This window comes from Microcaecilia unicolor, chromosome 2, assembly GCF_901765095.1.
Source record: "Microcaecilia unicolor chromosome 2, aMicUni1.1, whole genome shotgun sequence".
Lineage (NCBI taxonomy): Eukaryota > Metazoa > Chordata > Amphibia > Gymnophiona > Siphonopidae > Microcaecilia > Microcaecilia unicolor.
In genome coordinates this window covers 543,240,606-543,266,293 of record NC_044032.1, presented here as the reverse complement: position 1 = coordinate 543,266,293, position 25,688 = coordinate 543,240,606, and the positions used below count along the sequence as shown (strand labels likewise).

The 25,688-nt window shown below is 40.4% G+C and overlaps 1 protein-coding gene across 1 annotated transcript in view; it reads right to left on the bottom strand.

Moving 5' to 3' along the window:
• Positions 1–212: 212 nt before the first annotated feature.
• LIMCH1 (LIM and calponin homology domains 1) overlaps positions 213–25,688 on the bottom strand; it is a 633,274-nt gene continuing 607,798 nt past the window's right edge. The window contains exons 33-36 of the mRNA XM_030191338.1: positions 22,581–22,658; positions 14,795–14,903; positions 12,771–12,873; positions 213–3,997 (exon numbers count right to left, since the gene is read on the bottom strand). Of these exons, the coding sequence (XP_030047198.1) occupies positions 3,972–3,997; positions 12,771–12,873; positions 14,795–14,903; positions 22,581–22,658 (316 nt within the window). The 3' untranslated portion in view covers positions 213–3,971. The remainder of the gene's footprint in view (positions 3,998–12,770; positions 12,874–14,794; positions 14,904–22,580; positions 22,659–25,688) is intronic.

Sequence of the window (25,688 nt, the reverse complement as noted above, 5' to 3'; positions counted from 1 at the left end):
CAGGGCACGCAGAGAAGAGTCCACTGCGTGATTCACATTTTGTACGGGTGTTGTTTAGTGTTTTCAGTATGCTTTTTATAAATATGTTTGCAAAACTGTACAACATTTGGACCTGTGACTCAATTATGTATATTTTCTTTTGTTAAGTGCACCTAACAAACAGATGTTATAAAAAAACAAACACTATACAAATAAAGCCCCACACAGCAACATAACTGTTCATATTTTATTTATAAACATACATTTATACTATAAAAGCTGTTGCATTTAGACAAGTTTTTTCCCTACTTTTCAGAGACATTTTGGAATAAATATAATAGACAAAGATTAATGTATGTTGTATTGGCATGAGTCCCCCCATTAAGGAAAAAAATATCTTGTCCTGATATGGGCCTGCACACCACCTGGGGCTCTACTGGCTCACCAAATCAACACTGTGGAGACATATCTACAGTACTAAATACTGTATCAATAACTCATAGCAAGAGTGAGGGGAACCACTAAAATGAAATGGGGGGAGAGAGAGGGGGAGAAGAGATACAAAATAAACTGGAATATCTAAAGTTGGGGTGGGTAATTGTACTTGCTCAACCACAATCACTTGTAGACAAAAACACAGTTATATTACAGTTCAATACAAAGCATCTTTCCATTTCACCCTGGAATTTATATAACCAGGAATGAAGCAGGTGACTAAAGGCAGAGTTGAAAAAACTTGGCTTAATTTGCCTAATCTGCCATTTATTGGTTTCCAACCACACAAGTATACATAAAAAACAGTTGGCAAACAGAATTGAGATTATGCTATGCTGGTGAGAAGTTCATTCTGTTGGAGGTGCATATTATGGCTGCAGGACTCTGTTCTTACTTTTTTGCATCTTATTATTATAATTCAGGAACGTGTGCAATGGTACATGAATTATATTATACATATATTTGGTGGAAACATAATGGGAATGTGGAATGCTGACATATACCTAGTATTGATAGATGACATTAAAGGACATACAAAATTCATTTATAAAAGTGTGTTCTGAATTTGAATATTGTGCATTCTTGCAAAAAATAAGCACTGGATGCAGACACCAAGCCAAGTGAGAACAGTGACATTTTAAAAAATATTTCACTGCAACTCATGCAAACAGTTAGCCAAAATATTGGACTTAGCTGTACAATTCCAAAACTACTGTATATTTTATTCTCTGTAAAACTTGTGCCGACACTCCCAGGTGGAGTTGGACTGAATTCATGAATGACTTCACGCCTTTCTCGACATAACGTTTATTGCATCCATAGTGTCACCAATGACTGTGCAACAGCTCTGCGTGTTCTAAGGCACAATTTGACTGAAATAACATTAGTCTTCCACTAGACAGTGTGGATTTCCACAACGGCTATCACATTTCACAACGAGGAAGGGATACTAACATTCTTAAATAAAAACAGAGCATTTCCGCCCCAAGCACGCTACATGCACACGGAATCACCTAGCACTTCAATAAATAGCTGCTAGTTTAACAACACTTAAAAAAATTACAGGAATCGCTTCCTTTCGCTAACTCACCACAAAAGAAACCCAGATACATATTATTCTATTCAATACTGCAAGTTGTCTTGAAATAAAATAGCTGGGCATGTTATGGCAGAATAGAGGTGTCATACCAAACTGCATTTGAGCTTCAGTATTAGTGGCCTGTGGATATTTTCTCATGGGATCTAGCAGGCAAACTAGTTCAATGCTATTTAACAGTTGGGGGTTTTATAATCACACCTACAGCTGATGGTATGAAGGGCATTACAGTAGTCTTACTTCAATACAATGATATTAGCTCCCTATTTGTTAATAGTTGAGTCACATGTAAATCATGGCATATACTTCAACAACAGAGGATGGCAAAGAAAGCATATTTCAAGTTTTTCTAGGATTCACAGTCATGCAGGGAGGAAAGATGTTGAAGATTCTACAGAGAGACAAAAGCAGAGAAATGCATGGGGAAGACCAACAGCTCTTATGTGAGCTAAGTCAGTTAATGGCCAGGACTCAGAATTTGACAGTGAAGAAACTACTCAGAAAACAGCCATTCTAAAGAAAATTTGTGATGATTACAAAACACAGAATTCTCATCTAAAATACACAATAAAGGAAACAAGGTGGCAGGTCATTATTTCAGTTTAGTCGATTGCTCTGCATGCCAATCTACAGGCAGGCCTATGCCAGTTGAGGACTAGGGCACTTACAAAGCAGCATCAAACTGCACACAGCACATCCATTGGTCTTGGACAGAAACCTTCCATGGGCCTTTGCAACAAAAGGTTCCTTCATTAGCCCTACAGAACAAAGAGGCAAGCTGAATATGAAAAAAACATAGAAAGCTGAAGAAGAAATGAGGTCCCCAACAATCCACAAACACATGCAAATTACAGTCTTTTTCACACATGCCAAAAAAGAAAAAAACCCTAGCAAGTGTTCTAATTCCATTATTAGTACAGATCTTACATGTGACTCAAGCCAGGTTATATGACATTATGTAGGTACTTATGCTGTATAATCTCATTACGTTAAGCTGTTGATACAGCTTCTACTTATGAAAGAAAATGACATTTTCAGATGTACAGCATGGTACATTTCAGTAAATTAGCAGGTGTGTTCATTATAGAAATGACAGACACTATATTCCTGAACTGTAGACCTCACTGAGCTGGATAGCCAAGACACTGGCAGACAGGTTCAAAGCCCAATGCTGTGGAGTGGTTTTACGACAGGGCGTGAACAATGTCTCCCTATTAGGTTTTACAGAAGTAGAATTACATATAAAGAGTATACAACTATAACATTTTAAAGAGTTTAAATGCTTTTCTCTGAAATAACCACATTTAAATGATACTCGGAAGTGTTTATTTTTCGGAGATCTAGTTTAAGTAGTGGTGAGTTGGTTGTTTTTGTAAATGACTAGACATATAATGGACCAGCTACAAAACTTCTGGTGTTCTGCTACACTTCAAACAAAGGAATAAAATTTTATAGTTACAATGCTCAATCACATGTTGCTCTAACCGCCTGACACGATAGTTCTAACTCATTGCCCATCAGCTGGTGACTCACTGGCTTAGACATTGGCCACAACAGTTTAATGAGGTCATTGCGGTGTGTGTTGTATCTGCCTTTATTCTATTACTTATCTCTTCTGTAGCAATACTGGCAAATTGTACACTTGTGAATGATCCATTTTCTGTTTGATGACAGTAAAAGGAAGAGAATCAAAATTTGGTAGCATAATCCATTAAGAATTTTTTTGTACATAGACTCTGGAAAACTAAAAAAGGTGCAATAAATTTTTGTATAAACCCTACCCTCAAATGAAGGCAATATAATCCATAATGCTTTAGGATTATGTATTATCAAATTGTATAGAAAGTTTATTATGTAATACCTGCAAAGCTATTTACTGTGATGTACAGTTGTTTCAATTATTAGATACTAAGCAAAAATGCTTTATTTCCCTTATGATGGCAGGTTAAGAGCTAATCAAGTTAACAATCAATTTTCAAAAGTACTGAAATACATATTTATTGCACCTTTACCTTGAGGTTACCTCCTAAAAGCAAACTGTTTTGAATTATGTAAGCATACAACACCACAAACATTGTATTTTTAATTTTCAGGATTCAATGTATCATATACACTCCTTATATAAGCGTGTGTGTGTGTGTGCATGTAATACATACATACAAACATACACATAAATATATATATACTATGCCTTGAGAAAGAAAGAAAACCATTGGGTTTTTAAGTTATCCCAATGCAAACTTTTTTTAAACTGATTTTCAAAATATAATAACGAGAAGGGCGCTATGAAGTCCACCGAGGAGAGCTTATAAAAGGTCAACATGATTGTCTGGAAGCAACACACCAGGCTTGGTTGGAAAATTCCTTTCTGTAGAAAATCTTCAGTGATGAAAAATTCATGTCACAATGGTGTGGGCTGGCCAGCTGCTGGGATGATAAAGAAAAAAGTACATTTGAAAATTCCATTATTTTACAGAAGGTTTTAAAACAATTATGTTTTATTTTTCTTCTTAATTGTAAACTCAGGAGTAAAGAGACCAGGGCGCAGATTTTGCAGAAGAGTACAAACGAGGATGATATATTTATTCATAGATCTAGTTTTTCATCAAATTCTATCTTTGAAGTTATTTAGGGGATGATCATACATTTTATTTTACATGTGTTTAAAACTGTAAAAAACATTTCAAAAACTGCCATCACCTCACAGAATACATACTTCAATGTGTGTAATAGAATGAGTGGCGTCAGGTTGGCATTGTTGAATAACATGCAAAAGATTACAATCAGAATTCTCTTGTATGAACTTTCATGAAAAGTACTAGGTAGAAATGTACACATTTTCCCCTGGATTGTATAAGTTTCAGTGTCCAACTTTGTGCGCTCATTGAAGATGTGTACACAAATAAATTGACTAATGACCACAGAAATATCAATAATTGAGTGCTATCAACCAATTAGTGATGTTACTTGGCAGTCTGAAAAACTTGTGGGCCCTTTTACAAAGCGGCTGTAAGGGAAGTACCACTGGGCTACCGCAGCAGCCTGGTGGTAGTTCTCACCCTCAGCGTGAGCGATTTCCGGCGCTACAATAATATTTTTATTTTTGTAACGCTGGTGTGTACCCGGTGGTAATCGGGCATTTTGAAAATGCCCCTCAATGTGTTTTTGTTGTATCGGGGGAAATGGTCTCAATAGTCACCGGGATATGCTGCTTATTAGCAGCTAAACATATGGAAATCCTGTCTGTGACTCAAATCATCACTGACCAAAAAAACCCCTCCGGAATTCCCTACTTATGCATTTGTGTTAACAATCATGATAATTTTTATAGTAATTTTTCTTCTTTTGTTTTTTTATTCCGTTTTTCCTTAATCCTAAATCGTTACTTTATGAAAGGTATACTGAAGTAGGACACAAACATGGCGTTCAACAACTGGCCATGCACATATCAATGATGGTCACACTTAACTGAAAGTTATCATGATTGTTAACACAAATGCATAAGTAGGCAAGGAGGGGGATTTTTGGTCAGTGATGATTTGAGTCACAGACAGGATGTCCATATGTTTGAAGCTGCTAATAAGCAACATATCCCAATGACTATTGAGACCATTTCCCCCGATACAACAAAAACACGTGGAGGGGCATAATCGAACGGGGGCGCCCATCTCTAAGGATGTCACGGCGAAGGGGCGGGGCATCTTGTATTATCGAAACAAGATGGGCGTCCATCTTTCGTTTTGATAATACAGTCGGGGATGCCCAAATTTCCACATTGAGGTCGGCCTTAGAGATGGTCGAACTTAGAGGTGAGCAACCTTGGTTTTCACTGATAATGGAAACCGAGGATGCCCATCTCAAAAACAACCAAATCCAAGGCATTTGGTTGTGGGAGGAGCCAGCATTCGTAGTGCACTGGTCCCCCTCACATACCAAGACACCAACTGGGCACCCTAGGGGCACTGCAGTGGACTTCACAAATTGCTCCCAGGTGCATAGCTCCCTTACTTTGTGTGCTGAGCCCCCACAAAACCCCCAAAACCCACTCCCCACAACTGTACACCACTACCATAGCCCTTAGGGATGAAGGGGGGCACCTACATGTGGGTACAGTGGGTTTTGGGTGGGTTTTGCAGGGCTCCCATTTACCACCACAAGTGTAACAGATGGGGGGGGGGGGGAATTGGCCTGGGTCCACCTGCCTGAAGTGCATTGCACCCACTAAAAACTGCACCAGGGACCTGCATACTGCTGGTATGCAGTATAAAGTTTTTATTTTTGGGTGGGAGGGGGTTCATCCCCGAATCCCTCCGGTGGTCATCTGGTCAGTTCGGGCACCTTTTCGAGGCTTGGTCGTGAAAAAAAGGGACCAAGTAAAGTTGACCAAATGCTCATCAGGGACACCCTTCTTTTTTCCGTTATCGGCCGAGGACGCCCATCTCGAAACCATGCCCCCGTCCTGCCTTTGGTACGCTGCCGACACGCCCCTGGGAACTTGAAAGCAGTTGAGGATGCCCAAAATCGGCTTTCGATTATGCCGATTTGGGCAACCCTGAGAGAAGGACGCCCATCTCCAGATTTGTGTCGAAAGCTGGGCGCCCGTCTCTTTCGAAAATGCTCCTGATTGTATACTTACATGAACAGTGTCTATTTTTTTAGTTGAGTTTTCATGAAGCAGTGAGTACATAAATTAAGCCATCGTATATTCCCTAAATGTAGAAATGGCAGGAATAACTTTAAACAGATAAATTATCCATTTAGCTATGCTAGCATCTTCAGTGCTCACACTTGAATGCACAGCTCCGCTGAATTTTTTTTTTTGTTACATTTGTACCCCGTGCTTTCCCACTCATGGCAGGCTCAATGCGGCAGGCAATGGACGGTTAAGTGACTTGCCCAGAGTCACAAGGAGCTGCCTGTGCCGGGAATTGAACTCAGTTCCTCAGGACCAAAGTCCACCACCCTAACCACTAGGCCACTCCTCCTAAATGGATAACTTATCTGTTTAAAGTTAAGCCTTGGCTATCCCACTGAACATTGACCTCTGTGCCTTTTCCTGGTTACCGTCACCAAGCACTGCCTTATTTAATATATTCTACAATCCAGTTTGGTTCCTGTATCTTCAGGCCCATCATAAACTGGTCTCTACCAAATCTTACCTGCCACTTCATCATTTTCATCAAGTTCTCAAAGCTTGGTAGGTTTATCCTGCAGAACAGTGAATAGTCTTATCCTCTCACACCTTTGACTATGGGGCCAGGAAGGGAATGAAGCAATGTTAGAAGTCTGCCATGGTGGGCTGCACCAGAGACTGAGCCTTAGAGAAAGTCTAGCAGTATCCTGATGACAACTAAACTAAAATACTATATCAAAATGAGACACACACCTACTCCATGTCTGCCTGCTTGCCAAACTCAAAATTCATTCAGTTGCAAGAATTTACCAATTAAAACAAGTAGTAAATTTAAAACGAATCAGAGAAAATGTTTCTTCACTCAACATGTAATTAGTCTCTGGAATTCGTTACCAGAGAATGTGGTAATGGTGATTAGATTAGCGGGATTTTAAAAAGATTTGGACGGCTTCCTAAAGGAAACGTCCATAGACCATTATTAAAATGGACTTGGGGAAAATCCACTACTTATTTCTGGGGTAAGCAGCATAAAATGTTTTGTACTTTTTTGGGATCTTGCCAGGTATTTGTGACCTGGATTGGCCACTGTTGGGGAAACAGGATGCTGGGCTTGATGGACCTTTCGTCTGTCCCAGTATGGCAATACTTATATACTTATGTAAGAAATTTGTACCCCACAAAATTTGATTTGTATAAAAAAATTTGTGTTATGGAAAACTGGAGATCTAGCTGATGAATCAAACAACAGACGTTGTTGCAGTATTTGAATAATCACTGCACAAGCTGGCAGTTTCCTTTTGATCCTCTGAGTTTCCAATTCAATCTGAATCAGGGCTGATATATACGGTGCCATAAGTGTTCAGTCACAACTACCAAGAGTAATTGCCCTGGTTCTTTTAACCCTCGCTTCCCCTAATGTATCTAGCTGCACTGAGTAGCCTGGCCTGGCAGTAATCATGGGCCCACAATAAGGTCACTGGGTATCACCCTATGACTCTCTCCCTCTCCAGGATATAAGAAGGCTGCCTCCACAACATTCCCAAATCCAGCCAACCCAGAAGGTGGAAGATATAAATCAAGGATTCAACTGGGGCAGGGCATTCATCTAAGGTGGTAGCTTCTAGAGCAGGGGTGCTCAGTGTTGGTCCTTGAGGGCCACAACCCAGATGGGTTTTCAGGATTTCTTCAATGAATATGCTTGAGATCTGATAGCCATAAAAACGCCAAAAACCATCAACAAGGGAGGCCAGTTTTCAAACACCCTATTTAGTTGGCTTTTAATAGCTTTGTTAACGAGGTAGGTGGCTTTTGAAAGCTGCCTCGTTAGGCATATAAATGGATAACAAAATTTACTATTTAAAAATACAATATCCAATTGTGCATTTTTACAGCATTATTCCGTGAAGGGTGATGGTGGGGTGATCGACAATGGAGTTTATTTATCAGATTGGGGAGGGGGGAACAGTGAGCCTAAAAGCTAATTCAAAGGGGCATAAAGCTGAAGGTTTTTCTAGGGTGCCCAATACTCTTGTACCTGCCCTGACTGGGGGTCATTTGTGTAGCAATGCACTTCCACTGAGCTACTGGACAGACATCACTGTAATTTCTACACTACTTTTCTTCCACTCAAGTGTGTGCGATGTCTCTGTTTCTGTTTTTTGTAAATTTGCAAACCTTTAGCAGAAAGAAGCCATTACATTTTAATCACCAACAAGTGCAGAATCTATGAAATTCATGGGATTACTTTCACGTGTAAGTAACAGGACTTTTTTTCCCATTAAATTTTATTGAAATTTTCATATAATACAAAACAACATGTGAAAAGGAAAACATAAACTTATTTAAGTTATGCACATTGGAGAAATAAGAGCCAGTATGTAGTGTCAATTACTTTTTTCTAGAGTTGGTTCAAAGTGAGTCGACATATTCCTTTAAAGAGGACCAAGTTAATGTTTTTTTGTTGATTGTTCCAGTGAGGCAGGCTGAGGCCATTTCAAATCTGTGATAAAGTAGTACTGACTGCCACCAAAAGTGTTCATTCAACATTATGGCATATGTAAGTAACAGGACTTACAGGTAGGTGTAAATGGCAATTTCAGAAAGACACTATTTATATATGAAGATCCGCATCATGCAGTGATTTCAAGGGGGTGTGGTTCTGGTGACAAAAATCTATACACTATTCCCCATTTTACAAATGGAACAAATGTTTATGGGAATAATTTCCCCATTGGGTTTTACACCAGCTCAAAAGCTACACAGGTTATAAGAAAGTGCCTGTTTAAACCTCCAAAAAAAGCCTCCAAAAAAGGAAAAAAATAAAGATTGCAGCCTCACTACTTAATTAGTGACACACATTTAAGTTTGTGAAATGGGACAGCTACACATGGAGCCAACACCACTTACATGTGGAAGTTGCTGGGTTTGTGCTGCTTATTTCACGTGAGTTATTTGTAAAATGGCCACTCCCACTGTGTGTGCCATCAAATATACGTGCACTCTCAAATGTGGTTATAGGTATTTTACAAAAGACTCCACATTCGGCAGACCCTTTTATAAAATACCACTGGAAATGAGCACGTTTTGACCTGGACGTCTGAATTCCTCTCTCAACATTTTATGAAAAATGGGTTCCACAGTTTAGATGTTGTGAAAGGTTGTGAAAATGATGAAGACTATTGCATTGGACAAAGTTCTTTTTTAATCGATTTTGTCTGTACAACATTACAGAATCTTTTTATTTTGGGTCCAATACATTGATTCTACATAAAAATTAGGGAAGGATCAGCCTGGAGGTCCAGTGGTTAACCTCTTGTGCTGCCATGCAAAATGAAAGACAGGCCCTCTTCCTGGATACTGGGCTATCAGGCCATTTCAAACAGGGATTTCCATACAATTCCAAATTCTACTCAGCAAAAAATGATAAAAGCAGCTATGGAAGCTCAGGACAGACCTGTATCATTCTCCTTAAATGGGAGCAAAGCACTTGGGTTGTGGCAGAGGAAAAGAGCCAAGGAATTAGGTACTTGTATTGTCTACAGCTCTATTGTACCAAGGGTGGGTGGGGGTGGTCCATCCTGGATGCAGGAAGTAAGCGGGTACACTGAGCAGTAGCACAGCTATCAGCTCTGACAGTCCCCTGCCCTGAAACAGGAAGTTGACGTCAGAGGGGGCAGAGGACCGGCAGAGCTGACAGCCGTGCAACTGCTCAGCGCACCCCTTTTGATCAGAGGAGGGGGGATGCTCCACTCAGGGTGGCATCCAAGGTAGGTACAACACTGGTCTACAGCATTAGGTTAGGGGGGCCTTTGCTTAGATCTAGTTCACCTCCAAGGATAAAGTCCCCTTTCTGGAGGCACTGCAATACAGTAGTGTCTTGAGAAACACACAAAGAAGGAAATGAGGAAAGTCAAGCAAGATATGGCAGATAACAACAATTGAAGCACAACTCTATTTAGATTGTCCATGTAGGAAAAGGAAGTCAGGATATTCACAGTTTCCATGGTGAAAAGGTGACAGGAATCTGTAATTTCAATTTCAGATATTCTCCTGTTTTTCCCCCCCAACCTTTCAGAATTTCCCTTGTTTCCGACAGGCTTTGCATTGTTTGGTAAGGCTAATTTGCCCTATTTCCTTTGACCCTCCTGGAAGTTTTACTCCACAGTCTGTAGACCTTCCAAGTTACCCATCTCCATTATAGGATCTGCAGCACTGACCGCAATGGGCTGTTTTAGGGGGCTACAAATACCTCACCAACTTAGAATGTAAGCTCAAAATCAGTACTGAGCAAAACTCTCCCTCCTGGAACTGGATAACTTGGTAATCTGTTAACATTTTCTCATTTTATACTGCCAGGACATTCTACCTGAAGACAAGCACTCTTACTGCTACCATTGCTACAGCTGCATTTTGCTTTGTTCAAATGAGATCTCCCTGAAACCAAAGAAAGAACATATCCAGGGACAGCAAAGGCCAGAGAAGAAACATGAGAAGAGAAAGCAGACACTCCAGAGAGATGTACAGGACATACAGAAGCAACAGAAATTATATAGTTAGGAAAAACAGTCAAGTAGGGTTACTTTCTCTAGTCATCAAATATTTTTCTGTACATTACCGAGTTTGTGAATGTCTGGTTATAGATAATGACTGCTTATATAATATAAAATACAATTTCTGTTTTACAATCTAATCTTTGCAAATGAACATTAAATTGAACAATAGCTCCCTCTACTTTTCAAATACGGAAATCTTCTTACATCCAAACTCAACTGATATGTAAACACCTCACGCTTATGGATGATTCTATATAGGGGCACAATGCAGACATTACAGGGAGGAAAAAGACTTTTAGAAAATTGTTCAAGGGAAAGCCAGATTAAGACAAATGTGTCTCAGGAACATAGAGGCCCTTTCACGGAATGGCGGTAAGCCCAACACGGGCTTACCGCTCACTCTTCTGGGACTACCGCTGGCCCAAAGCGGCCACCAGTGCAGTTCCTCCCCCAGCATGCACCATTTCCAGGGGGGAAAAAAGAAGAACTCCCGGAAACGGCTTCTGCAGCAATAACCCGGCGGTAATCAGGCATTGCTGTGCGCTGCCCGGTTACTGCCGGGTTTGCGCAGGAGCCCTTATTGCCGCCTCAGTGGGTGGCAGTAAGGGCTTCCTGCCACATGGCCATGCGGTAAGAGTTCTCTTACCGATGGTCATGTGTGCTGGGCCTTTCTTATCTGCTGCAGTAAAAAGGGCCCTGGCACGCAGGAAAAATGGCCCCTGCTGCTAGCGTAGGGCCCTTTTTCCTGCAGCTTGGTAAAAGGACCCCATAGTTTTTAACTTGGTGTCCAAGGTGTAGGCAGATAATGTAACTTGTGCAAAGACACAGAGTCAGATGACATCTCATTCACAATCCAGAGGTCTAACCAATACCTTGCTAAAGAAATCCATGGGCCTTGCATGCATGACTTTCTATAATGGAAAGCAGTATATACTCCTCTCCCACACATTTAACAGAAGAAGCAACTAAGTAGCTAGTCACACACACAAGGACTATCACCAGCTGCACTTAAACTCCATGTCTGGCCTTCAAGGCCCTTAAGGGAATAAGCTAGAACACTTGAACAAGATCTCCCTCTATACACCTCAAAGGTTTCTAAGGTCTTTCCAAGAAGTACCTCTATCACATCCTCTCCAAAGAAAAATCACCCTAGAAAGGCTATCACTACTTCAGGAAGCAAGTGTAAAGCCTGGCTCTTCCCCTAAACCTTTAAAGGAAGGAACAACTAACTAGCCAGTCACTCGCACACAAGGATTAACACCAGCTACACGTACTGCAGCAGGATTTGCTTATCCACTCCTACCCTAGCTGAGGTTTTATTCATGCACCTGTTCCGGCTTTATATTCCCTTTTTCCTATCTATCTATCTATCTATCTATCTATCTATCTATCTATCTATCTATCTATCTATCTATCTATCTATCTATCTATCTATCTATCTATCTATCTATCTATCTATCTATCTATCTATCTATGTGTTCCACCTCTGCTTACACCCAATGCTATCTATTAAGATGTTTTAATGTGCATTGTGTTGACACTATAAATACCATTAGAATGTATGTTGTTATTTGAATAGTTTACTGCTGTAATTGTCTATTGCACAGGTCCAGCTTATTCTTGCTTACACATTATCTTAGATAAATTTCTTCAAAAAGGAGGGAAATGAATCCTAATTAATAATATACAAAATATGCCAAAACCACGGGAAAAATTAATCTTAGTGCCCTCCAATCTAATGCATACTCAAAGTACATCTTCATAGGGTCCCAGATTCTGGAATTTAGTAGGTACAACCCACATCTACTCTTGGTGGGCTGGACAGCCCAGTTTTTCAAAGGTTCAGCACTGAAGGTCTCCTAGTAAAACATTGATGGTAACATTAATAGGAAACTAGCTATCACACATGCAGAAGATAAATCGGAATCCAATTTCTTTTTTTGACAAAGATGTTACACAAAAGGCTAAATCCTATATCAGAGTATTGGGAATCTTAAAGTTTTATCACACTTACTTCTGGATCGGATGTAACAGTCATTACAGTTTAACAGACCGTTGCGGATCCTGACATCTGTTCCAGTGGTCACATCTCCTAGCTCTCCCTTACAAACTCCGCACTGTATTAATTCAACCAAAATGAAAAGGTGAGATTGTTTTTGATTCTTATTTACAACAGACAATTCCTAATTTACCTACTTTGTTCTTGTGCTACAATGTAATGAGACACGGCCAAGAAACGTTTGTAAGGAGGGTGGAAATATGCCAGCTGGAGGAGTAGCTTAATGATGAAGGTAATAGACTGAGAAGCAAGAAAACCTGGTTCAAATCCCACTGCTGCTCCTTGTGTTTTTGGGAAAGTCACTACACCCTCCATTGCCTCAGGCATAACCTTAGACTGTAAACCACAACATACCTAGTGTACATGAATGTAACTCACCTACACACCTCAGAAAGGCATAAGCTAAATCCAAAACTGTTTCCCCCTCAGTGTATGTTTCTGTTGTGTAAATACCCACAAAAAGAAAAAAAAATAACCTGTTGAAAGCCGTTTGGGAATGAGTGTAAAGCCGGCCAACCCAGTGGCCTTCCAACCATATTGTGTTAAAATGGTTTCAGAAAATGACTCAGGGGCACTGACAGGTACAATCCATAACTCTACCCGTGTCCTTAAGTGTCCCTACAATTATACCGGACCCAACTGATGTTTAGCCAATGCAGTCACCAGCACTGGTATTTAACTTGGATCCGGTCGATATTCAGCTGGTGATGGTTCACATTTTTTTTAAACGCCGACTGTTGCTGGCTAGATTAGCCCCCAATACTAAGTGCTGGGCCATATGCAGGCACCGGCACTGAATATCTGGGGCTAACAGAAAGGGCTCTGCTGCCAGAGCTTATGCTTATTCAGCTGGGGCCTACACATGATAGTTATGTGGTTCCTGGCTAAATATTGGCCAGGACTTGCACAACTTTTTATTTTTTTTATTTTTGCTTTATTGTTGTGATCCCCCTCCCAGCCCCACCCCCTCCTCCTTCTCTCCTCCTTGCCTGCTTCAGGTATAAGTTCCCCCACACCATGCAAATTGCCCCCCCAACCTCCCTGACAGTCTAGGCAACCCCCCCCCCCCCCGGAGCCTACCTCTGCTCCTCGTTGGGGCATTGGGGGGCAGAAGCACAGCCCCCTTGCTCCTGTCCCTTGGTGCTGGCCTGTGGAAATGGCTGATGCAGCAGCTCATGGTTCTTGTAGGGACTAGCACCATGAGCCTGTTGCAAGAGTTGGCAGCCGCAAGAGCGAGGAGGAAGCACTCTTACCACCAATGTCCCATTGGACCACAAGGGAGCAGAGGTAGGCCCAGAGGGTTGAGGGTGATATGTTAGAGGAGGGATCACAGCACTAAAACAAACAAACAAAAAATTATCAGGGTGTTGGCTAATATTCAGGGTCAACATCCACTTAGTAAGTGGGTTAAATTAGGACAGATTTTGAACTGTCCTAAATTTGCCCACTTAGCTATGCACTGAATATTGTGGGACCCTCATTACCCCGGGCTCCATCCTAGTGCAGCCCCCTGTACTGCCCCTGACCTGACCACTTTTTCTGGTGCCAGTCACATATTCAGTGGTACTGCCCACTTCAGTGTCGCTGAATATCAGGCAATTTAAGCAGGCAGGCCATATAAATTGCTTTGAATATCAGTTGGAATATGATTTTTCAGTAACCGCTATCTTACACTGTTGATTAAAGGCCTGCTATTGAACAAGCTTAAACTAAATGGATAACTTCCAGCACCAGCTCCACCTCTTACTATCCACATAAAATCTGACTGTTTAATGATTTCAATAACCTGGTGCTTCAATTATGAGCACACGAAGCCGGTTGGTCACTTCCTTTGCATTTTCTGCCAGATGTCCCAGGGGCCCCATTTCAAATTAGGGGTAGTCTTTCAGTATGTACTTATGATAACAGTCTTTTGAAATACGGGAACCTCCACACAGTGGATCACCTTGAAGAGAGCATGAAGAAAAAGAGGGGCGTACCTTAAAGCACTGAATATGGAAATAAAGATTCAGGGTGTCGATAATCATAGCAGCTCCTTTCCCAAGAGGAAGCCCACAACTAGAACATAATTTCTTTCCACTGACAGACCTGAAAGGGAAAACAAATTCCAAATCAGGATATGTATGAGAATGTAGCCAGTTATTACAATTATATAAAAATCATAATTTAAAATCATATATGAAAACAAAGCATATCAGCTATCTGCTGAATCAACTTTCATATGCCATATCGTTTTACTTATTTATTCATTCAGCATTTCTATTCCACCTAAGAACTAGGTGGATTGCAAATCACATACACAATCAAGATGAGCCTCAAACTCCCTAGTGTGACACAGAGGGGCATTTTCGATATGACGTCTAAGTCCGACTTAGGACATTTTGCAAAAAATGTTCAAAATCTAAATAGGAAAGAAGGTCACTTTCAAAAAAGAAAAATGTGTATCTTTTTTTTTCAAAAATACTACTTTGTGATTTGGACATTTTGTTTTTTGGTCCATTTTTGAAAAAAAAAAAAAAAAAAAAAAATCGTCCAAGTGCAAAACGCACAAAATCAAGCCATTGGAATTTAGGAGAAGACAGCATTTTTAGTAGACTGGTCCCCCTGACATCCCAGGACAGCAACAGAGCACCCTAGGGGGCACTGCAGTGGACTTCTAAAATGTTCCCAGGTACATATCTCACCACTGCTCCCACCACTAGACTACTCCAGGGAACTGCATGCTGTTCTAATGGACCTGAGTATAACATCTGAGACTAGCATAGAGGCTGGCAAGTAATGTTTTTCACCACATTTTTGGGGGGTGGGAAGGGGTTACTGACCACTGGGGAAATAAGGGGATGTCATCTGGCCAATGGTGATAGTCCTGCCCCGAGCGCAACTCATTTCAATGGGAAAAAAGATAACTCAAAGAAATGGCTAGCATGGCAATAACCCGGCGGTAATTAGGCATTGCCGTATGTTGCCCGGTTAATGCCGGGTTAGCATGGGAGTCCTTATCACCACCTCAATGGGTGGCAATAAGGGTTCCCTGGTGCATTGCCATGTGTGCTGAAGGCTTTTTTTATCCAGAGGTGAAAAGGGCCCTGGCGCATGGGAAAAACAGCCCCCGTCGCTAGCACAGGGCCCTTTTTCCCGCAGCTTGGTAAAAGGACCCCTTAGTATCTCTATTATATACCAAAAGACTTACAACACCCAACTCATCACTGACCAACAGATCAACATTAATAAATCTACTTTTCTCTGTATATAAAGCAATTTAACCAGTTTCGAAAACTAACTAGCACTCATCTGAAAGATGAAATGAAATTGTTGGGTTGGGGACTTAGATTTCTGACATGTTTTGCTAAGCACTTACAGTGCACACTAGGGATTAAATGCAGCAAGAGCACTGAGAGATTTATCTGAAAAAAATGTAAGTTTAGAAATTGTGTAAAATACATACATCACATTACTATATGTTGCAATATATTTGCAAAGAAAATTAAGCCAAAACAATGCCCCAACTGTAAGGCCCCCGAGTCACAGTAGCAAAAACTCCTTCCTTCTTTTCTGAGTGACCTTAGAGACACTGGAGAACATACAGACTTTCAAGTATGAAACATAATATCCTTATTACAGAAGAAATCTCTCAAAAGAGACTTTGGTTTTGGAAGCTGATTGCATTAATAAACCAGATTATTTCCCCTGGAGGTCTCCAATAAACCTGAAAATCAAAGAAGATCCATAGATTCCCTGCCCCTCATCCACTTTCTTCATTTAAAAAAAGAGGAGTGGAGGTAGCACACCTTAACAAACAAGGGGACAGCTTTTACAATTATCTTAAGGACCTCCAGGAGATATTTCCTAAAATTATCCTGTGGGGAAACTGTTCTTCATTCAGGAAGGTTTAATCATCCAAATATTCCACGAATGTTTTCTATCATTCCCATCTTAATCTGTAAATATTGATAACCTTTAGTAAGATATCCATTGATCTCCTATATCAAACTTTTGTTCAACCCTTTTCTTGATTTCATCCATCAAAACACCTGAACTTATGTGGACAACTGGCCAATCTAATCAGAAATAAAAGAAATGGCTTCTTAAGTAGTCTCCAAATTGATACTTTTAGGTTGGCTACTCAGGTCTGTGGGGCCACAAAATCAAAAGCAAGCAGCTTTACCACCAAAAATAAAGTCTTACTGAATGCCAAAGTTGAAACTGAATTGATCTGATGCAACACTTCAAATGTCTTTTCCTCAGTATATGTTTAGGCCTGCTTAACATCCAGATCCCTTCCTCAGGTATGACTATGGCACTAAGGTCAAAGCTGCATTTTCCAACATCCTTAGAGCACATCATCACTCTGCAATACAGTTGGCTCTGGTAGCTCACTCTTCCCACTGGCTCAAGGAAGGGGTGCATGCTTCTCAGAGCCAACGGAAACATCAGGGAGAATCAATAACCCATTATCTTTCAATAATTCCCAGAGGGACCTCCACTGGGCCAACACCAGATATTGAACCGTCTTTAACGTACTGAAGAGAAGGCTCAAGCCAGGTAAATGTAATCCTTAGCCTCGTGTTACACCATAAGAAAAATTATGAAAGAAAAATCTGGTGTGACCTGCAGCATGCACCTATTCGGCTGCCATCTTGGATCCAGTGCTCTCTGAGCACACCACCCGTACTCTCGTCCACGCTCCCATTACCTCTCGCCTTGACTACTGCAACCTACTCCTCACTGGCCTCCCACTTAGCCATCTATCCCCCCTTCAATCCGTTCAGAACTCTGCTGCATGTCTTATATTCCGCCTGAACCGATATATTCATATCACCTCACTCCCTAGGTCACTTCACTGGCTTCCGATCAGATACCGCATACAGTTCAAGCTTCTCCTTCTTACCTACAAATGCACTCAGTCTGCAGCCCCTCATTACCTCTCTACCCTCATTTCCCCTTACGTTCCCGCCCGTAACCTCCGCTCATAGGACAAATCCCTCCTCTCAGTACCCTTCTCCACCACCGCCAACTCCAGGCTCCGCTCATTCTGCCTTGCCTCACCCTATGCTTGGAATAAACTTCCTGAGCCCTTACGCCAAGCCCCCTCCCTACCCATCTTCAAATCTTTGCTCAAAGCTCACCTCTTCAATGTTGCTTTCGGCACCTAACCTTTATACCTTTCAGGAAATCTAGACTGCCCCAATTTGACTGCCCCTATTTGACTGACTGTACATTTGTCCTTTAGATTGTAAGCTCCGAGCAGGGACTGTCCTTCTATGTTAAATTGTACAGCGCTGCGTAATCCTAGTAGCGCTTTAGAAATGTCAAGTAGTAGTAGTAGTAGTGCCCTTAAATATGTTGGCGGTTTATGGTGATAGACGCTTGTCCATTGATACCACCAGCTCACTTTAAACTGGCCAAACAGCTGCTAGACAGCAAATGACTGTTAGTCACTAGCAAATTATTGCTAATGCACAACTTGGTTAGAACAGAGGGGAAGCAAGTTCAAAAAGTTCAGGCATGGATTCTGGCACCAAGGCACATTCCCATACCTGCTAATTCTAGTACTGACCCCCTTTTCCTGAAACTTCTAGTGGGAGCCTTTCCATGGATTATTTAGGGAAAATCTAGTAGAACAGCTAAAGCAGTATATCAAGAATCTAACAAACATAAACCTCAGTACAAGGCTCTCTTATCAAATATCAGCCTAATTCATCCATAGAGAGGGCCTCTAATGCATATCTATAAAGGACATATGCAGCAGAGGCAAGAGATGCTTTCTACTAAAGGAAAAAGTTCACCATTCCTGCGTTACATCACTAACCCCACTGCTTGGTCTCTTTGTACAACCTCCTCTTGCTGGTACCTAGTTATTGATAGGAGATTGATACTTGATCCAAAAATGTTACCAATATATGGGTTAGCACATAAGATGCCTAAAATAGTATTTATAGGACGCCAGTACAATTTGATCAGCAATGGAGAGGTGGAATCATATCTCTTTGCTTTGCACAGAAAGCATGCTGCAGCATTTTGTTACTGACTTATTTGATGTGCAGAAATGCCAGGAGTATACAGTATGACAATAATCCATCCAAGAAATTAGAAATGCATGGACCAGTGTATGAAGCATGGAAAAATCCAAGAATTTGGAATTCAAATGGCAAATTAAAGAGCAAAGGAGTGAAAGCTGACTTAGGATAAGACCGTAATTCAACAGGCAACTGAGTGACTTAGAACCAGTTTATGGGTGGTTAACCAATGTGATAAAGCAAAGAGAGATGACTGAAGAGGTCTAATCTTGGGTGAGACTGGAGATGTAGGTTATATATGTATTTATGCCAGCCATCGACATGGCTTAACTGGATGCACGCAAAAGTCGATTTACGCCAGTATTCTATAACAACATCTGGGCACTCAGATGCTATTACAGAATTTGCTTGTAGTGCCCAGCATTTTGGCACACTTTATAGAATTGCCTCCAGTCATCTAAGAGATTTTATAAATAGACTTGAAATAGACACCTGTTTAGTGTTCACATACAGGCAAATCTGATATGAAATTACCGCCACATGTCTCTGTACAGCACTGTGTACATGTGATACGTACTATATGGTCAGAATCATAATGACATTGTGCTACTGTGCTACAGAAGCAAAAATAAGAGGAACAACCAAGCTGGATTTCCAGAAATATACAGCATCTTAAGATGGATACACAAATGTGGCAGAAAACCAAACAATATAAAAAATGAAATCACTTCAAAGAGTATCACTTAATTTTGCAGTGCTGCCAGGAAATAAAAAGTACAAAATCTCAAGCAGGATGGGAAATTTATGAGCGGCCCTGAATGTGCAAAGTGGTAAACTGCTGTAAGAAAGACCAAGGTATTATTATACCGTCCTGAAAGCTGTGTAATTTCATTATAGTGTAATTGTTACTGTGCTCACTATGAACTGCTGCATCGAGTGGCCCACATCACCATGCCAAAAGGCCTGAAGACTGTAGATTAAGGTAAGCACTAAAGGAACAGCCTATCATATTTCACTTAGAGCAAGCTAAGTGGGCTCCCTATGAACCAGTCCTCACAGAATGATATTCTTTTTTTGTTGTACAAGGGATGGTATGGGGAATGGAAGAAGGTGATTATTTCTGTGCTCACTGTATTGCCAGATTTTAAATATCAGATAAAATAGAATATACAAAACACATGCAAGTCAGGTTGGCATGGTGGCTCCAATTCCCCACTCGATTAAGCTGCCTGGGTGGAAGGAAAGATGGCTGCAACAGATTAATGCTGAGGGTTCCTCAGAGAAGGAGGCAGAGCTCTGACTCTGGCAAGAATCACCTGTGCCATCCAGAGAAAGATGGGGCAGAAGAATATAGAAGATCCATAGGGTGGGGGGGGGGGGGGGGGAAGGCTTAAAAGGTTAGGGCTCTTCAGCTTGGAAAAGAGACAGCTGAGGGGGATATGATAAAATCCTGAATGGATTCCAAATGTATAAAGACAAGGGGACACTCCACGAAGCTACATGGTAATACTTTTAAAATGAACAAAAGAAAATATTTTTTCACTCAATGAATAGTTAATCTCTGGAACTTGTTGCTGGAGGATGTGGTAACAGTAGTTAGCGTATCTGGGTTTCAAACAGATTTGGATCAGTTCCTGGAGGAAAAGTCCATAATCTGCCATTAAGATAGACATGAAGAAAGCCACTACTTATCCCTGGAATCAGGAGAAAGTAATGTTGTTACTCTTTGGTATATATGTGTGACCTGGTTTGGTCACTGTTGGTAGCAATGGGCTACATTGACCATTGGTCTGACCCAGTATGGCAAATTCTTATACGTATCCTGAAGTTCAGCTTTAAGTTAGCTTAAAAAGAAGTATTCAGGGTGGGGTGGGGTGGGGGGTTGGGAGGGCTGGGAGTTATTTAGGTTGATGGTGGAAAACAACACAAGTACTTATCATTTTCAGAAGTATATGTGTTTATATTTGCTCTACCCCACCGTAAGTGTAAGGTAAACAGGCACTATTAGCATGTATGTTACTAATTTCCAAAGACCATGTACCTGGGTAATTAATCTGCACCTATGCAGGCTATTTGAAAATTGATACCAAATTTTAAAACTATGTTGTTTTTATCTCAAAATTTAACATCCTTCAACTTCTATAAGGGACTAAATATTTCAGACCTGCATAAATCTGCTGAAAAAGGAGGTCAAGATAGCAGCGTAATTACTCTGATTAAACCATGTTTGTCTATGTTCTTTATAATAGTTTCCTTTCCACCATTTTACCCAACACTGATGTCAGACTTACCGGTCTGTAGTTTTCCCAGATCACCTCGGAACCCATTAAAAAAATTGTACTCTTTAAGCCCTGTGTGATTGTGTAAGCCGAGTTGGTGCATGAGGTCTTCAATAAATACAGCCAGACAAGGGAGAAATGAACAAAAACTCCTTGAAGATGACAGCCTTAAGTCCACACTACACCCACGTTGCTACTTGCAGACCTCAAAGACAGCCTACCTTAGCCAGAACTTAGCCAGACTTACACACAAGCAATGAAGACCTACATTCTAGGGCAGCTCCTCTTCTCCCAAGGTCTCCATATTCTCTTCTACCTGAGGGCTTTTACTTCCTGCTTACTGTTGAGCCCTGCCCTCCTGGCCAGGCAGCCTAACATCTCTGTGCTACATTGGCTTTGCAGTTCAGCCTCTGACATGGCAGGTTTAGGGCCACCTGCTATACAGTGGCTGAACTGTAATTTCAGTAAGGGAGTGTTTCTAGGGACAACTACCACTATGTCACTCATTCCTTCACACTCTGTGTAAGTGCACTGTTTCTTCAATATCTTGCTGAAGTAAGCATATCTCTCGATAACTAGTCATAAATGTATTGAGTCCAGTAAAAAGTTACCACCTTTATGCTGTTTATTGACCTTTATTTCTAAGTGATTTTTACCAGAATGTTTATTCAGCTAAAATATTCAGTAACGCCACAACAGCAGACAAAAGGAAGCAACTCTATAACATAGGCCACAACATTTAGCACGTATATGTTAATACTCATGTATATGCCAATATTCTATGTAAGCACTATTTTGTAAATATACATGTATTTGCAAGGGGAAGAGTATTGGCAAGGCTCACTTAAACATCTAACGTATAGAATATTATAAGTTATATGCATATCTTCAGCACTTAGATTCATTTACACTTGCTCTATGGCTGGTGTAAGTGGTCAAACCTAACTGCTATGGGTGTATATACCCAGTAAAGCTAGAATTCTCCAAAAGAAAGTAAGCACCTTCCTTCCTTTACAGAATATGCTCCTACCAGGTGTCCTGTTCTAGAATTGCCGTGATAAAGGGTGATTCTATAAAGTGAAAATGTCCATTAGAATACTTGCTTTTACATACATACTTGCTGCCTAAATCTAGGTGCCCCTTTCTAGAATTACTCCCTTATTGGCAACCTATGCAAGGTGGTCAAAGACATACCAAATTTGAAAAATCAACTCTCTTTTCAGTTCCTAGAGTTCACCTCGTAGACAAAAAGCAAAAAAACAAAACAAACCAAACAAAACCTAGCATTAGAGTGGGAATCCTCCATGCTCACTGCCTGTCTTTTTTTTTTTTTGAGGTCTAGAAAGCTAGGGTGCTGCAGTTTCCAGTGCTGGCAACATAAAAGCCCTTTCATAATATAGGGAAAGCCTCTAGAAAACTTAAGAAGAAGGGAGCCCCAATCTGTAAAATTTCTTATTGCCCTTTTATACCTGTTGGGTGACTGGCACAGCTGTGAAGGAGAACATGGGGATGCTTGCCCTGCTCTGATATTTTCTGGAGACGCTGTCCTGAAATGAAAAATAGTAAGGAAAGTAAGTGACATGCTCACAAACATCCTACAACAGACTGATGGATGACGACAATAATAGAAAATGGAGACTTGTTTGCCATAGGTATATACTGTAGTTTAACTAATCCTATTAGTCAGATGGTGACACAGGTTGAATTAATTGGAGTTTAATAGAGAAGATTTCTAGAACAGATAAAAGCTAAGAAAACAACCTGCAGAATTTGAATAAACTAGGATAGTGTTTCATGCATCATCTCCACTTCTACATATGCTTTGATAAGCAGGCAATGTGAAAGGCATATAGCTAGCCTTATTGATCCATGGGAGTACTGAAAGAACTGAAACAGGATTAACTTTCATTAAAGTAAAAACAAATGAGTGTGTGAATCTGTTAATAAGCATTTTAATGGGAAAAACTATTTTAAAAAACATATCTGGAAATACAATTGACTTTACAACTTTATCCATCCTTACACTCAATGCACATCTTATATGATGTCTCCTGGGGAAGGGGGACTTCAGCCCTGCTGGCTTAAGTGCTCTACTCTAAGGGTGCATAAAACACATCACGCAACACGCACTTGGGGGCAAAGTGAGTCTTGCACTGTGAGCAGGAACTGATTGAGTTTATCCAAATGGCTTTATCAATAATATTACAATAAAATGTTTAATACAACACAGTCTTCAACATCCAAACTACTTTCTTGATCTGCTCTTTTACAGCTAAATTTTAATCTAAAACTATTCCTAACTACTAACATAATATCATTTCATCTTATAACATTGGGTGGAAAAAGTAGCATGATGAAATATAAACATTACTTGCATTTTAAAAAAATATAATTAATGTTTAATCCACATCTAGATTGCCATTCCATGGTACCTTGAAAACATTCAGCAACAGTTGTTGACTGCATACCATTTGCAACAGAAAATGGAGCATAGATCATTTATATCATTGCATTTAGATAACACATGTTATGACTCTTAAAAAAATTACACAAAGGTTGGATGTAGATGCTCAACAACAAAGTTTAAAGGGACAATCCTTGGGTTTCCCCTTATGCAAATTGTGCTATTCCGACACATGCAAATGACCCCTCAGGAATGATTGACACTGTAGCAATAATGTTGGTCCAAGTCCCAAAGATTTCAACCACCACAAAAGAATTTTGTGGTTTAAATGTTAATGAAATGTCTATAAAATGAGAACATACGATAGGGCCTATCAAACAACTAAGTCATTCATGTTTCAGCTCCATGGCCTTTAAGAAAGTCACATTGGTGTATATACAAAAAATGTTAAGTATCAGTGAAGTCTTGCAATAGAAGCAAGATAACATGCTCAAATAATTTATCTACAAAAGGAAGCTAAATATTGGGTGATATTAGCTAGGAAGGTTATAGCAATTCTTTTCAGGAGTAACCATAATAGCTTTAAGAAGTTCCTGTTTATTATCAAAATAACATATAAGTTCTTCAGAACTTAGCTACTCCTCCTCCTGAGTTATAGATGGTTCACATGTTAAACCCTTTATAATATCAAACAATTCATGTGGTCAATTTAAAAACAATTACATTTTATGTGCATAAATACTGCTGCTTCTTTTCTTTAATTATAAAACAATACTCAACATCAATCTTTGATAATCAACTTTCTAATCATCACTATGCACTTTCTTCCATTTCCTTTCCTCTCTACGTAATACTGTTATTGACAATATCATCAGAACTATACCAAGGAGCTCTATTATTATGGAAGTCTTTCCCATAGAGGGCCTTACTACAACCTTTTTTTTTATAGCAATATTCTCCACCAATGTCTTCTCCTTCCAATTATGGTTAGGATCAATTCTGAAATTTTAAAGATTTCCATATAATGGTCCGGCTAAGGTACTAGTAATATTGATAAGGAAGAATTTACCCTACTTTATCTTAGATAGAACATAAATCAGGCTCAATATTTAAACACTTTCATGAGTGGGCTCCTTAATAATTTCCTCAATGCCTAGAAAATTCATAGCAATCCAAAAATTCTCAACACCAATTCTAAATTCTGATGAGAAATAGGCAAATTCAAATATCCAAGAAAGGCAAGTTTAGTATATCAATTCCTAAGTTAATAATACCATCAACTTGCTCAATGGAGGCCTACAAACCAAACAAATGGAGATTATTTTAGTGCCTATCACAAGGCATCTGGGGCTATGCAGGTTGGGAGCATTGAGTCTGCAATTGGGGAAGTTTGTTGTTCTGAGGAGAAGCAAACAGGTCACTGCTGAAATATCTGACAGATGGCTGAGGCACTGAAAGGCCATTCATGGGGTTGAAGGACTTTGCTAAGTTTGTTTGCCAGGGCATTCTGCTTTCCTGCTAAGTAAACAGTTCTGAGTAGGAGGTTTTGGGAAGCCATCCATGTCCATATCTGGATTGCTTACTGAAAAAGAAGGTAAAATCCGGTTCCTCCATGCTTGTTCAGGTAAACATCACCACCTGATTGTGTGTACTAGTATTACCTGGTTGAGAATTCAATCCTGGAAGGCCTTGAGAGCTTTCCACACTGCTCGCAACTCCAGGAGATTGATATGATATCTCTGTTCTTGCGGGGACCAAGAACCCTGTGAATGGAGACCAGAGGTGCTCCCCACCCCATCATAAAAGCATCTGTGGTGAGAACCTTTTGATGTGGAAGGGGTAGGAATGGGAGGCCTCGGGTTAGATTATGCAACACCATCCACCACTGAAGAGAGTGAGTCACCTGGATACAGGCAGAAAGGAGCCCTGTGGCCTGAGTCCATTGCAAGGGGAGCATCCATTGAGGAATTCACAAGTGAAGGCAAGCCAATGGTGTTACATAAACTGTTGGGTACATGTGACCAAGGGAGTGGAGAATTTGACTTGCAGATATATGAGTTGCCTGGAATGCCTGAGTGGTGAGATGCATTATACTGTTTGCCCTCTGCTGAGGAAGGAATGTTCAACCACTGTGTAAGACCCAGTGATCACAGTTGATGAGAGCCCATCTTTG